This window comes from Narcine bancroftii, chromosome 12, assembly GCF_036971445.1.
Source record: "Narcine bancroftii isolate sNarBan1 chromosome 12, sNarBan1.hap1, whole genome shotgun sequence".
Classification (NCBI taxonomy): domain Eukaryota; kingdom Metazoa; phylum Chordata; class Chondrichthyes; order Torpediniformes; family Narcinidae; genus Narcine; species Narcine bancroftii.
In genome coordinates, this window is record NC_091480.1 from 69,953,904 (window position 1) to 69,969,783 (window position 15,880).

Here is a 15,880-nt window from a genome sequence, read left to right on the forward strand (position 1 = left end):
TGGAGTGTCTGTCAGCTAGTACGAGCATTTTGGTTATTAGTTCGGAGGGGGACCTGTCCCCAAGTTTGTCTAGATGTAGGAGATGCCTGCCTCTCTCCAGCTTGGTCATGGTGAAAGTCTGTAGGACCTTCTGCAGGAGGATTGCTCAGGAAAAGCTGAACTTTAGTGGCTGACTCGTCTAGCGATCCGACGACGTGCCAAAATTTTTGTAGCCTGTATCGTGGAGGTTGAATTGTGCCTCCGCCTGAAATGACCCCGTGCGAGGCCTGCATGGCCAGAACACTGGCAGCTTAATGGCAACTGCGCTCAGCGCTGGTTCGTCAGCCATTGCGTTGGGTTCAGAAATGTCTGAACCATCGGGGTTACCAATGCAGCTACGAAAGGAAACACCTGACTCAGCTTCAGATGAGCAGGAAAACTATTTTCTTCCCTTTCCAGCCGTCCCAAAACTGGAAGCGATCTCATGATGCCACCGACGCGTTTCTCGGTTCGCGGGCGTTGTTCCCCGAGATGGAGGGGGTCCACTGCCATCTTAGCATGGACCCCAGGACACATGGTCAGCCACGATTAAGGGAACAATTCAATCCCTCCCCTGATGCCACTACGAGTTTGCATTTTATTTTCACTTCAATCTACGTATTAACCCTATAAAATAAACATATTCAAGTGGAAGATAATAACTAATATTTAATATTAATTAATAGTTTTACAACTTTGAGATCCAAACTTTGCTTTTGTGAAGTACTACGATCCTTGGTTTCCCGGAGTTTCCTTATGCTAAACCTTTGCCGACTCTTTCTGTCCAGTGACAGCCTCATTCTGTTGTTTGAAGTATTGCTCCAGCAAGGTAGTGAGAAGCACAGGGCCATTGTTGAGGAGCTGACACGTCTGAGATGTCATCTGAGTCAGTCCACTGGCAACCTGCCCACGAATGATCTGTAGTCCTGGGAGCCTGGAATATTTAACCACTCCCTGTTTGCTAAAGAGGGTATCTTCAATACAAGCACCTGTGTAGGAAACAGACAGTGCAATATAAAGATATTGATGTTAATATTCTCTTGATCCTGATACTTAAATAATTGATAGATAGATTGCCAATGACTTCATTAATCTACAAGAGTTAGGAAACACTAGGGAAAATATGAACACATTTATTTGTCACCATTAATGTACTGAATTACATGGTGCTTAAAATGCGAATTATCCATTCAAAATTTGACACCATCTCACAGGAAAGAGCAAAGCATGGCTAAGAATCATAAAAATTTAAGTTCCAACGTCATTAAAAAAAACAACATAATTTGGTGCATGAATGGAAGTCCAGAGAATAGAAACTTGGTCACTAATACTTTTAATTAGGGAGATCTGGAGTGTTCACAGGATTGGATAGGGTTATGCACTTGGCAAGGGGTGAAGCCATGAAGATTAGGAGAATTTACAAACCTAGATATTTGAAGATCACTTCACAAATCAGCAAGCACGTATGCGCTACATCACGGGAAGGTACGAGAAAATCCAGTACAGCCTTCTGTGCATTGAGTAGTCACCACTCTCAACAAGACTTATTACACGGACAACAAAAAATTTTGCTTCCTGAACATTTTTGGGTATATTTTATGGATTTTGGGCTGCTGATCATGAGAATTGCAATAAATTTATCCCATCATGTACCATTTTTTAGATACGATTTCCTGTCATATTTTTAATTTGCTTCAAGCATACAAAACTAGGAAATGCAACATATCATTGAAAATTCATTTTCTGCATTCACACTTGAACTTTTTATCTGCTGATTTTGGTGCAGACTATTGATTCATTTTCTTTGTTCCCTCTGCATTGCACAGTCAGTTTGTTTACATTTGTTATTTGCTGACAGTTCTTTTATTTGCTTACACTGTGTACAGTTTATTTTTGTACTACCAATTAGGGGTAATTCTGCCACACCAGCAGGAAAAAAGGAATCTCAGTGTGTGTGATGTCATGTACTCCGACAATAAATCTGAAATCTGAGTCAGTGTCAAACATGGTGAAAGGTTTCACCAGGATACTGTGACCTTGGAAAAGCAGTATCAGGCAACTGGAATCCATCAATGTTGACTCGAGATGCATCAGATGCTGAGTACAAATGAAAATCACTGGCAAAACATCTTTCGGTCATTTGAACAATGTGTCAACGTCATTATGTGATTGAACATGCCAAATTCAATGAAAATTCATTTAACGTTTTTCCAACTGCCTAAGTGATACAGAAGATCGGAAATTATCTTTGTGTTCAGCTTGAAGTTGTCTATCATAATCCCCAATTTTTAATCCAGGAAGCAAACCTTTTGCTTAAAAAAAAAACTGATGCCCAGTGTTATTTGTCTTGTCACAAATTATTTGCATTCTGTCGGCCTTCATTTTCTTTGTGTTATCTAATCTATTTTTGAAAGAATCCTTATAACAGTTTCAAAGATAATACGGATTTTACCTAGTCAATGAAACTATCAACTGCACAGAGTAGTGGTGCAAAACAAAGGTAATTCTTCACTTGACACCTTATTGCAGCAGCTAAAGACATGACAAACAAAGGAAGTCAAAGATAAAATATGTACACAAAGTAGATGGAATCCTCTACAATTATATTTGTTGTTGATCAAAATCACTGGTCTATAAGGTAATTTTGGTTCTACAATTATATGTATTTTAACAAGCACAGTATTTATAATGAACACATCTTTTATTTTGTGTTGTGAAGAAAAAAGCCTTGGAATAAAGAACATGCAATATGTGAAACTAACCTTGTGAATCATTTATGATTTACAAATTACAAACAATAAAAGCAAGAGGTTCTCAATTGTATCTAGCTCTAAAGCAGCTCTTACCCAGTAAGCTGACCTGAGGTGTTCTGTGCACAATCTGGAGCAGCTCTTTTGTTTTGGGCTCTTTACTCACAATAATGATATTGTGACCAATAAATAAAGGCAGCAAGTTCTTGTACTTGGTGTCTGATAGATATGATCGCAGAACCTGAGGCAGAAATAGTGGAAGATAAACTCAGATATAAATTTAATCTGCACTGGGAAGAAGAAATACATTTGTGCAGTAGAAGTCCTAAAATCCGGATTGCTCAGGGATTGGGTTGGTCAGGATTTTCCAGATTCTTGGGCAGTACTTTTAAAATTCATATTTAAGGAGGAATAAAGAAGAGAAGGACAGGTACATTAGCAAATACAGCATGCTTCAGTTATCAAAACGAGCAGTTTTAAAGAAAAATAAAGTCAACTCGACATAAATGTAAACAATGTTTTTCACTACAAGAAAGTGTGTAATGCTTGAAATTGTTTAAAAATGAACATTTGAAAAGAAAAATACAGTATACAAATTGATTTCTTTATGATAAGATTACCTGTATTAAGTTCAAAGTACCATGGTGCTAGAAGAACTGGTGCCTTGTTGATCCAGAGTTCTAGGCTCAAACCTGATCCCTACCCTTTCTTTGTGGAATTTGTGCACATTTTCCATGAGTGGTTGAGTTTCCCCCTGTGCTCTGGTTTTCTCCTATTTTCCAAAGTACAGGTTGGCAGGTTAATGGTCCACTGTAAATTGTCCCAAGTGTGTAGGTGAGTTGTAGAATCTGGGATGGGCAGTGATAGGAATTTGGAGAGAATAGTTTGCAGGGAAAATTAATGGGAAAATGAGCAGACAGAAGCTCAATGAGTGGAATGGCCTCCTCCTATGTGGTAGAGAAACATGGAATATTATTTATAAACAGCAAAGACATGGAAAGCAAGTTTACTGTTCTTACTGATGCCCTTTGCTAAATACTAAATCAGAAGGATTATGCATTCAACCTTTGGCATACAGGTATTGGCCTTCATAGATCAAAGTATTGAGTATAGGAGTTGGGATGTTATGGTAAAGTTGTAAGACAATGGTGAGGCCAAATTTAGAATATTACATGCAGTTTTGGTCACTTAACTACATGAAAGATATTAATAAGATAGAAAGAGTGCAGAGAAGATTTAATAGGATGTTGCTGGACTTCAGGAACTGAATTACAGAGAAAGGTTAAACAGGTTAGGACTGATATTTGATAGAGATAAATGTAGATTGGCTTTTTCTACTGAGGGAAGGTGAGATACAAACCAGAGGACATGGGTTAAGAGTGAAAGGAGAAAGGTTTAGGGGGAACTCCTTTATACACAGAGTGGTGGGAGTGTGAGGTGGTGAACGCAGGCTCAATTTTAACATTTAAAATTTTTAAAATAAATTTAAAACCACAAAGAATTCACATATTTGATGATATTACAATCAAATTCAAATACATGTGGCATATATAAAAAGAAAAGAAGAAAGAAATCCCCCCTACATACCTCCATCCTCTTAACCCCTTACTAAAGGAAAAAAAAAGGACAAGGAGCGCTTATTTCTTTAAGGTTTCTTTTAGTATACTGAGTCCTTAAGGAGAAAGGGCATGTCAGAACTTGATTTAAATATTCACACCCACACTTGTAAATATGGGCACCATATCTTTCATCATATATAGTATTTATATCTTAAATTATAAGTAATTTTCTCAAGTGGTATACAACTATGAACTTCAGTGTGCCATCTTTCTATACCCAGATCTGTGTCAGACATCCAAGTTATGGCAATACATTTTCTTGCTATTGCTAAAGCAATTTGAACAAAATTCTCTTGATACATATTCAATTTCAACTTGGTTCAATATTCTTAATATCACTCAATAAAAATAACATTGGATCCTATGTAAATTTAATCCCCGTTATTCATCCAATAAATTATCTATTTCTAACCAAAAAGATTTAATTCTAGGACACTGCCAAGTAGAATGCAAAAATGTACCAATTTCTTGTCCACATCGAAAACATAAATCCGAAAAGGTCTGGTTCAATTTATATAACTTTTGTGGTGTCAAATATAACTGATGAATAAAATTATATTGTACCAACCTGTACCTCACATTTATTGTACTTTCATACTTTCTCTACATAACTCCATCCAATCCTGTTCATCTATTTGTTTATTCAAATCCACTTCCCATCTTTGTCTAGACTTATGAACCCCTAATTTTCGGACTTTCTTTTGTAATAATCTATACATCACTGAAATAAATGTCTTTATATCTCCATTACACAACAATGATTCTAATTCTGTCTCTGCTGGTAATAACAGCTCTTGACCAAAGTTTTTACATAAAAATTCCATAACCTGATATTAACTAAGTGGTTTTCTCAGGTACCTTGAACTATTAAATTCTATTAAAAGTAATACATTTCCCTGCTTCAAAAACATCCTCAATCCTCCTAAAACACTGGCACTGCCAAATCTTTAAAAATTGATTTCCCATGGAAAACTAAATCAATCTATTCTGAAATAAGGGTGCTTTTCTTGACAATAAACCCCCTCCCCCAATCTCTTTATCAACCTTATTCCAAAGCTCAATTATGTGTTTCAATATAGGAGTTTCTCTATTCGCTATTAACAATCTTAAATACCATTTATAATTAAAATCTTGTGGGTTTGGTTCCTATTTTACTAAGTTCTATATACACCCAAGCTAGAATTTTACCTAAATCATGCATTACATTAACAAATCACAACTGGGCTGCTTTATAATAGTTTATAAAATTAGGGAGCTGCAAACCTGCTAAGTCATAATTTCACATTAATTTATCCAAAGAACCCCCTGCCATTTTTCCTTTCCATAAAAATTTCTTAACACAAGCATTTAATTCTATAAATTTTTTTTTGAGGAATTGATATAGGAATCGATTGAAAAAGATATTGCATTCTATGAAAAATATTCATCTTAACACAATTTTCTCTACCTATTAAAGTAATTGGTAACGAATTCCATCTTTCCAAATCTTCTCATTCATTTTTAAAAATGGAGAATAATTTAGGTTAAATAAGTTTTTAAAATCAGATTCCACTCGAATACCTAAATATTATTCCCACATCTGGCCATTTAAAATCAAATACTCTCTTACACTGTGCATAATCTCCATTTACTAAGGGCATAATTTCACTTTTTTCCCCCAATTGATTTTTTATAACCAGATACATCTCCATATTATTTTAATCTAAATTTAATTTGTCGCAAATAATTTAACAGATCTGTTAAATAAATCAGGACATCATCCACAAACAAATTTATATTCTTTCTGATTCATCTATTATCTTTGAATCCTGTCTTACTTGTTCAGCTAAGGGTTCAATTGCTAAAATAAATAAAGCCGGTGACAGTGGACAACCTTGTCTACTTGATCTAGTTACTGAGATTTGACCATTAGCCACTACTTTCACAGTAGGGTTCTTTTAATCCAAACAATAAATATTGACCCAAACCCAAATTTCTCCAAAACTTTAAAAAGAAAATCTCATTCTAATCTAAGTACTACTTCCTTCCACCATAAGGGTTGTGGCTCCCACCAGATAAGGTAAGGAAAAAAAAAAATCCAGCCCTGAGGGGAAACAAAACAAAATCAATTACAAAGTTCATTCAAACAGTCCTATCACCATCCGCTTCAAGGTCAGCATTTACTTGATCTTCATCGATTATGACTGTTTGACTCTGTTCCTCCGGGCCAATCTGCAACTCCTGTTGACAGCTTAAAACCTGCGGCGGCACAGCTCTCTTGGGTGTAAGCTCTATCTGCACTATCTCGCTTTGCATTTCTCGTTGAGGGCTTGAAACTTCTACTCCCACTTGATGATGATCTTTAAGGATGAGATTCTGCAAAAGCTCTTGCTTCTCCTGCTGCTACGAAAAACCTGGATTGATTATTGTCTAAAAACACCTTTAACATAGCGGGGTGGTGTCTGAACGTAAACTTGTAACCTTTCTTCCAAAGAATCGCCTTTACCGGATTAAACTCTTTCCTTCGATCCACCACTGCCTTATTCAAATCCACATAAAATAAAATTTTATTTCCATCAATAATAATCCTTTTGGTCCACTACTCCTAAAATTTTTTCTTTATCTTGATAATGTAAGCATTTAACTAATACAGCCCTGGGTGGTTGAGCTGGCAGTGGCTTCCTCCTTAAGGATCTATGATCTCTCTCCATTTCAATTCCATTGGGAAAATGTTCTTCGCCCAGAACTTTAGAAATCCATTTTTGGAAAAATTCCACAGGATTTTCACTTATTTCAGAATCCTCTTTTAAGACCAACAATCTTAACATTGTTACATTTACTATTGATTTTCCAATATATCAATTTTTTCCAACAATTCATTCCTCTGTTTTTCCCAGTTTCAGAACTTTCAACCTTCTCAATTCTATCCATACAAATATCCAAAAAAAATGAAGATCCTGAATAGTTGAACCTTGACCTTCATTCTCTTCATCTTCATCTGATTCTTCTTTATCCCCTCCGTGTCAAAAAAACAGGTGTTTCTGACAGCACTGTTCCAAATTGTAGCTCTGACAGGGCGAGAAGTGGCGCTGTGAAGTCTTGTTCCGCTTTGAGCATACGCGGGGGTAAACCTTCGCGCACACGCACCACATTTTGGTACTCCTCCAGGGAGATCTGGACAGCTCTAGCACCATCTTCTCTGGTTCCCCAGAGGGGTGACACTGTTGCCCGCTTCAGATAAGCCATCATTGCCCGTGATGTTCATGGAGGCTTCGGAACCTGAGCCCCAGGCTCCAATGTCAAGGTGGGCCGCACATTCTTCATTTTCTTCATTTCTTTACTCACAATTAACTTGGTTTTTGCTATCCTCTTTTTACCTGCAATGCCCAGCACGTTAGATAGATTCCGGGAGGTTTTATTAAACGTAGATTATTTTAAAAGTTCTTATTTTCAGGATTTAATTTTATTTCCCCCGGGAGAGTCTTCATTCCACCCCCTTCACACCATCATGCTCCATCCCCCAATTTTAACATTTACAAAGAATTTGGACAGGCACATGGATGGGAGAGGTATCTAGGCCTGGGTGCAGGTCAGTGGGGACTAGACAAAAATAAATGGTTCAGCACAGACTAGAAGGGCCGAAGGGGTCTGTCTTCATTGTTCTATGGTTCTAACTCCCACTCCACACAATGCTGCACTGCACTGTTGGAAGTGCAATCTTTTGAATAAGACACCATACTTTCTCAGAAGACAGGAAGTTTGGCACGTTCCACTTGTCCCTCAATTAACTTCTACAGGTAAAAGTATAGTTGCTGGATGCATCACAGCATGGTACAGGAGCTGCTCTGTTCAAGATCAGAAAAAAACTACAGTCAGTGGTGAATCCAGCTCAGAACATTATGCAAGTTTCCCTCCCCTCTGTGGACTCTTATCTGCATCTCCCACTGCTGTGGAAAGGCAGCCAACGTACTATGGGACCCAACACATAATGGAGACACTTTTCTCCTTCCACCCATCAGGAAAAAGGCAAAAGCACACATCAAAGAGCAGGTTCTTCTCCACAGCCATTGGGATGCTGAATTAACCCTACAACAGTGCTATGATTCTGCCCTTGCTTGGTGCTATTTGATCTTCCCTTCATCGTTATGCTATACTCGGTAAATGATGCCCTTTACATGGCTGTATGAGTGTTCTTCTCATAGTACTAGGTATATCCATAAGACATAGGCTATTCAGTCCATCGAGTTTACCCCACCATTTAATCATGAGCTAATCCATTTTCCCCACAGCCTGACCGTCTCCCCGTAACCTTTGATGCCCTGGCTAATCAAGAACCTATCAATTTCTGCCTGAAGTAAACCCAATGACCTTGCCTGGGAAACAACCTTTCTACATCTACTCTGTCCATGCCTTTCAACATTCTAAATGTTTCAATGAGATCCCCCCCTCCCCCATTCTCCTAAATTCCAACCTGTGCAGGTCAAGAGCTGTCAAACGCTCCTCGTATGATATCCCTTTCATTCCCAGAATCATCCTTGCAAACCTCATCTGAACCCTCTCCAATGTCAGTATATCCTTTTGTAAATGAGGAGCCCAAAACTGCTCATAATACTTCAAGTGAGGTCTCGCCAGTGCCTTATTAAGGCTCAACATCACATCCCTACTCTTGTATTCGATTCCTCTTGAAATAGATGCAAGCACTACATTTGCCTTCTTCACCACCGACTCAACATGCAAGGTTAGCTTCAGGCTATCCTGCATGAGAATGCCCAAGTCTCTTTCCATCTGAGTATTTTCAATTTTCTCCCCATTTAAAAAATAGTCTGCCCTTTTGCTTCTACCATATAGTGCATAATTGTACACTTTCTGACACAGTAATTCATTTGTATATCAAGACACTGTTCCAAAAGTAGACACGTCATGGCCAACATTTGTTTAACACCACAGATGATCTCGTCATTCATCCCCATGCCCTTTGTAGCAGCTTGCTGTGACAATTGAGTTTGGCTGCAAAACATTAGCCTACATTAATCAAAATATGTTCTACTCAATTCCTGAATATCACCAAAATGAAATGTAGGTCTGAATTACCGTATATTTAGGCGAATATGTCGAGCTTCAGATAAGATGTGTCCCCATTTTCAGCTTCACTTTCATGGGTGTATGCCCCCCCCCCCAAAAAAAAATTCGGGTTGACTGAGCTGTTGGGTGTGGCCAGAAGGTGGTTGTTATCATCGAGCCTCCAGAAAAACAATGCAAGCATGAAGCAAGTTTTAACTTAAAAGTCATAGAAGTGGCCAAGGAATCTACCAACTGTGGTGCTGCAAGGACATTTGAGATAAGTGAGAAGTTGGTAAGAAATTGGAGAAAGAATGAAGATGCTTTAAGAAAAATCCGATACAGACTAGGACTCATATGATGACTGTGTAAACAGTGAAACTCTGGACGTGCTTACTGAAGTCTTTGCCTCAGACAACGACAGTGTTAGTGATTTTAAATGTATTTTTTAATAAAAATTTCTTTCTAATAAAATTTGTTGTAGGTTGGGTTCTTTTTTGGTGTTTCAAGAGTCATCCTTATACACCAAGTTAACACCGAGTGGTTTTTATTTTAGTCGAATTTAAGGTCTCATTTTTGTATCTGGCATACAAAATTACATCTAATTTTTTTAGTGTTTTTTGATGGTTTCAAGGGTCAACTTGTACACCAAAATATATGATATACATTCATTTAAGATTTATATACATTACAAAGAAGTGAAATTATCCAAACAGATTTATAAATGGATTGAAAATTTCCAAATTGTTATAAAACTTGTCCATTGTAAGCATTGCAGTGTTACATTTGGTAAACCAACATCATCAGGGTACAGAATGTATGGATTGAGAAGAGCAAGCAGTGAAAAGGGGGGAGGAGGGGGGGGGGGGGGGAAGTGACCAGTGCAGGGAAGGTGTTAGTGAGAGGGAGTGGAAGTATAGGTAGGAGAGAGGGGGGAAGAGAATGTGAAAACACAAGAAATAGAAGTAAGAAATAATTATTCGACTTCTGCTCCACCATTTGATGTGATCACAGCTGATATTTTACTTTAGTACCACTTTCTTGAACTAACCCCTTATCTCTCACTTTGCTATCAATCCTATCTCGACTGTACTCAGTGACCCTGCTTTCAACAATTCTTGGGTTGAAAATTCCAAAAGTGGCTTCCCTCTTACTTTGAGACTGGCACTCCTGGTTCTACATACTCCATCAGGCTGGCTAAGAATTTTGCACATTTCACAAACTGCTGGAAGAACTCAGCAGGCCAGGCAGCATCCATGGAAGACCTGCCCTTTTCTTGCTATTCCTGATGAAGGATTACAGACCAAAACATTGATAATTTCTTGCCTCCCTGGAATGCTGCCTGCCCACCAAGTTCCTCCAGCATTTTGTGTATTGCGCAGAGAAAACAATCAGTTTAACCAGATAACCATATAACCATTTACGGAGCGGAACTTTTACTTTTCTCTGAAGAGGGCACACAAAATCATCAATTTCACATTCCACACACAGCATCTTTCAGCTGCTCCCGTCGGGGAAGAGATCCAGGAGGATCAGAGCCAGAAGCACCAGGCTGAGGAACAGCTTCTTCCCATGGGCAGTGAGAATGCTGAACGACCAAAGGAACTGCTCACACTAACCATCTGAGACTCCTGTTTACAAAACAATATTTATTTATTTATTGTATATATCAATATTCATTCTGCATGTGTACTCTTTGTCTGTATGTGCATTATATATAGTAGTGTGTCTGTGTTTTGCACTGAGGACCAGAGAATGCTGCTTCATCAGGTTCCCCTTGATTTGACTTGAATTTTACACTCGAGAGGCTGCAACTGTATATGGGAGGAGAACCAAGTTTCCACCCTTCTCCAGGAGTGTGTTTCAGCCAGACCACTCGACAAGATGCTATGTGGAGAAATTCCACCCTGAGAAAATAGTGGAAAGCTATGGGACTTCCTGGAAATGATACTTTCCGGAGGAGCAAGAAAAGATGTTTAGGAGGAATTCCTGGGAATTAACAAAAAAAGTCCTGTAAAACAAGTATTACTATATAGTTGGGAGCAATTCAACAATCGTCTTCAATGATAGAATGATAAAGATAATACAAACCTGATTAGGGAAAAATTTCATGCGAATGTCGTGTTTCAGTAATCGATGTCGAAGAAGCCTCAACTCCTCATAACTGATGGAGCTGTTCTGGAAAACTGCAATCATTTTATTCTCTCGGAATGCTATTTCCACATCACGTTGTATCACTTTCTCTAAAGGAGATGGCTAGAAGAGGAATTTACACAAATATTATTACAGATTGGGTCTCACTGACAATAAAAAAACCCAACAAAATGCTATTTTGCATACAAAAGACACAGATCATATTGTAATTTCTCAGCAGTCAATTATAAAGGCTGATTAACAGTCAGTCTTCACCATCATTATTCTGTGAAACTGATAGCACTTTCTGACATCTGTAGATACACAGTAAAACACAGAAATCTGGGAAATTGTTGTCAGTATTACGCTGTCCTCCTTAACATTGGCAGCATTTTCTAGATGGAATCTCAGTAGTTGGAAGTGAATTTCATTTTAAAAAAACATTTAAAAACACATTATTCTCCCTGTAATATTCACTGAAAACGAGTGATGTGTAATTGGTAAGTACTAATTTTAGTTATCATCCAATTCTCTCAGAATTATTTCAACATTTAAAAACAATATTTAGATTCTAATTTTGATCTTAATCTACATGTTCAAAATTTAAAAAAAAATTATTTTTTTATTGCCGAGTTTGCTATCTAACAAGTTCTGATCTGCTTCAGTATAGACACCATAGATCTCCTAAAGCTGCCACTGACTGTAACATATATCAAGAAGGAATGGAGGGGAGAAGGTGAGCAGGAGAAATAGGGGCAAAATACATATCACAGCCCTCACTCAAATACTGAACAGATATCTTCACAACCAGGGAGACGGCATTATCGCTTCGCGCGTGACCAGAAAAATGAGACCGAATCTGTTTAACAATTCTGTAATGCAGCTTTGGGAATATTACGGATCTAGGTTAATCACACATTCTTCTTCTTCATTGACTGGTGTTGATATCATTGATCAGGAATCCCAATGATGTTTCTCCTCCTTATTCCATGAGCACCAATTACTGTATTTTTAACATGTACCTCAGCCAGGCACAGTTAATTCACACTTGATAAAGTTCCATGCTGGACTGATAATTTAAGAACTGCACACACAAATTTTAATTAGATTTCTGTCAATCAGCTGTTATTACAAACTGCTGTTACAGCACCGATCTTTGCTACACCATCTCTGCTCATAAATGAACTTAAGTGGGCAAATCTAACAATAAAATATCACATGCTTTCAAAAAGGTTACATCTTTTCTCTACACGTTGTTGCAAAGGAATACATTCCCTAAGTTTCCCCAGAAGGAAATACTTTTAGCTCCAATGTAAAAGAGTGAAGGCAGAGAAAACCAGATTGTTCAGGTGTAACATCTGATTTCTTGATTATACCCAAGACAAAACCTTGTTTTAATAATACAATTTTTAAAGATATAAAATCAAAAGCATATGATGAAGTAAACAGCCTTATCCAGTATTATGTTTAATTCTAGTTTTTTTCCCTATATGAATAAATGTTCCTTACAAAGCAGCCAACTGGAAAAAGTCTCATTTCCATATAAGCTTTCCCAACATCAACTTTGTTTTGTCACTGATGGAATAGCAAGCACCCACACCCGACCATGTACATGCAACCGTTTAAGAAATTGAGCAGTTCCATGAACTCCAAAGTCTTCTCTTTATCTAGAATTGAGTGGAATAAGGAGACCTGCACAGCCTTGGTTAAAAAGGATTACATGAAATAAATAATTATTTGTTTCATGAAAAATACATCCAAGATTATAGTCAAGATTATGTGTGCACACCATGCAAGAAATAAATGTTAATGAAAGCACAAATATGCCCACTGAATGGCTTCACCTCTTTAACTTCCTGCTGCTTGGGTTTGATGCATCTTTCTGGAATGGCAGGCTTTGGTGGGATATATTCTGTGACAGCCAATAATTTCTGACGCAGGATGTGCATGGGTTTGCGGTGACGTGTAACTGCTTTAGATCCATGGCGCACAATAAGATGAAATGGAAGCCACCCTTAAAAACAGAAAGTACCCTTCACTTCAGCAAACTGGTCAAGAAACTAAATATTTGCACATCAAATTTATTAAACTGTAAATCAGTAGGGACAGGTTCAATGGGATGCTAACTCTAGCAATAATAGGATGGAGGTGCCAAGAAAGAAAGAAGCCATCTTTCAACAATGCCAACGAGATGATCTCCAGAAGGATTGAGGCACAATCTGGACAAAAATAAATGAACTGCTGTTCTTTAGATTCAAGGAAATCAGCCATCGTATTATGTTACATAACAAAAAAAATCAGTCTCTGATAAATTCTAGAAAAGATGTGATATATAAACAGTGCTTTTACCCAGCAAGCAACAAAATTGACAACTTTGAAAAATTATCAGATTAATTTCTCAAATATGTGCTCTGTTACACATTCATTCTTTCGAGGATTTACTCTTTCAGAATAAACCTCATAAATCCTTAAAATAAAATCTCATCACTGAATATATTTTAAAGTTTCTACAAACCTTTGGATAGGGAATATTAAAGATTCTAAACTTTAAGAGAAGAAATTCCTTCCCATCTCAGACCATGGGTTCTAATTCAAGATTCCTCCACCAAAAGCAACATCCAAAAAACATGCCCTGACAACCCCTCTTGAGATTGTATAAATCATTAGGATTTCTTACTCTTCAACATTCCAAACAGAATAGGTCCAAGATAACATTTTCATATCAGGAAATAACCTGGGAAGAGCCAAGTGCCCTATCTCATATATTCATACTCTGTGAATTAATAGAAACTGCAAATGGCAAGACATAAGAAAGGAGATTTATCCAAATGGAAAATACAAAAAAAATATTTTTGTTCTGAAGGAGATAAAACAAAATCATTATTCAACTTTTTTGTTATCAGATCTTTCGTATTTCCAATCTCTTCTTTTTTCTTTCAAAATCTAGTTGGGCCTTGTTCTAACTCGTCAGCCATGTGCAGATGACACACATGGTACCAGGGACCCCAGGCCAATGATGCCCTTGGAATCAGAGAGCCAAGTGTATGTCACCCATAGGACCAGGGAGCCTGGGACAGTGACACCTTTGGGACCAGGGATCCCAGGGCCATGGGACCCATGGGACTAGGGAGCCCAGGACCACAGCATCCATGGGATCAGGAAGTCCAGGACCATGGCACCCAAGGGACCAGACCAGATCCATGAGACGAGGATGCACGAGGCAATGACACTCATGGAACCAGGGCATATGGGGCATTGACACCCATGGGATCAAGGAGCCCACGGTTTGTCACCCATGAGATCAGGGAACCCAGGGGCCACACACCCATGGGATGAAGAAGTCCGGAGCCATGACACCCATGGGATCGGGTTGCCCCATCCTGGGGACGCGTCCGAGCCAGGGGTGCAAGATGCGCAAGGAGTGAAGCTCGCGATAGCCACAAGCCCCTCAGTTAGCCCATCGACTTTCCTCCCCGGCGCCCAGTCGGAGCTTCGCCGACAAACGGACACCTCTGCCTCACCTCCGGCGCTCAGCAACCTCCGGCTCACTGCCGCCATCATCAAACACCCTCCACAACAAAACTACCAACGATTGGCCAAATTGGAGTTGTCTACGGAACTGGCCAATCATAACGTGGATCTCTAAGTCAAACGGGGAAAATAGCCAATCAGAATAAAGACATAACAGCGAATGGGAATCCCCATTTCATGCATTTGGGCCCGCCTACGGAGCCAAGCTTCCGCCACACTGCCCCCGGATGGACTGGAAGGCAAACTGCAGCGTTGTGCGATAGGCTGAACCGGGCAGACTGGGACTGCCTGCATCTCCAGGGATTTATCCGGATAAAGCTCCCAGGAGGGAAATCTTCAGTCCATGAAAACATTGTTGCTTCATTCAATTAATAACCATTAATCAGAATCAGAATTTATTATCATGAACAAGTCATGAAATTCGATGTTTTGCGGCAGCATCACGGCGCAAATGTTCATATTATAACCATCTTACAATATTGCTTTAATGCCAGGAGAATCTCACCTGGTCCCCTAACACCAGCTCCATAGCCAAGAAAGGCCAGCAGCGCCTTCACTTCCTGCAAAGGCTGAGGAAAGTTCATCTCCCACCCTCCATCCTCACTACATTCCTCAGAGGATGAATTGAGACCATCCTGTGCAACTGTATCGCTGTCTGCTTTGGAAGCTGGATCTCCTCGGACCAGAAGACCCTGAAGAGGATAGTGAAGTCAGCAGAAAATATCATTGGGGGCTCTCTTCCTACCATCTGCAACACTCGAAGCAGGTGAAAGGCAATAAACATGGTGAAGG

General features: G+C 38.8%; 1 protein-coding gene across 2 annotated transcripts; it reads right to left on the bottom strand.

The window, feature by feature from the left end:
* Window positions 1–669: 669 nt before the first annotated feature.
* mrpl10 (mitochondrial ribosomal protein L10) lies at window positions 670–15,182 on the bottom strand. Of its 2 annotated transcripts, none has more exons than XM_069906763.1 (5): window positions 15,079–15,182; window positions 13,402–13,571; window positions 11,516–11,680; window positions 2,865–3,009; window positions 670–1,007 (listed from the first exon to the last, which is right to left on the bottom strand). In XM_069906763.1, the coding sequence occupies exons 1-5, from the start codon at window positions 15,116–15,118 to the stop codon at window positions 778–780; spliced, it is 750 nt and encodes a 249-aa protein (XP_069762864.1). In that variant the 5' UTR covers window positions 15,119–15,182; the 3' UTR covers window positions 670–777. The 2 variants fall into 2 exon arrangements, with proteins under 2 accessions (XP_069762864.1, XP_069762865.1); XM_069906764.1 differs by having other exon boundaries at window positions 810–1,007; window positions 2,878–3,009.
* Window positions 15,183–15,880: the final 698 nt, after the last annotated feature.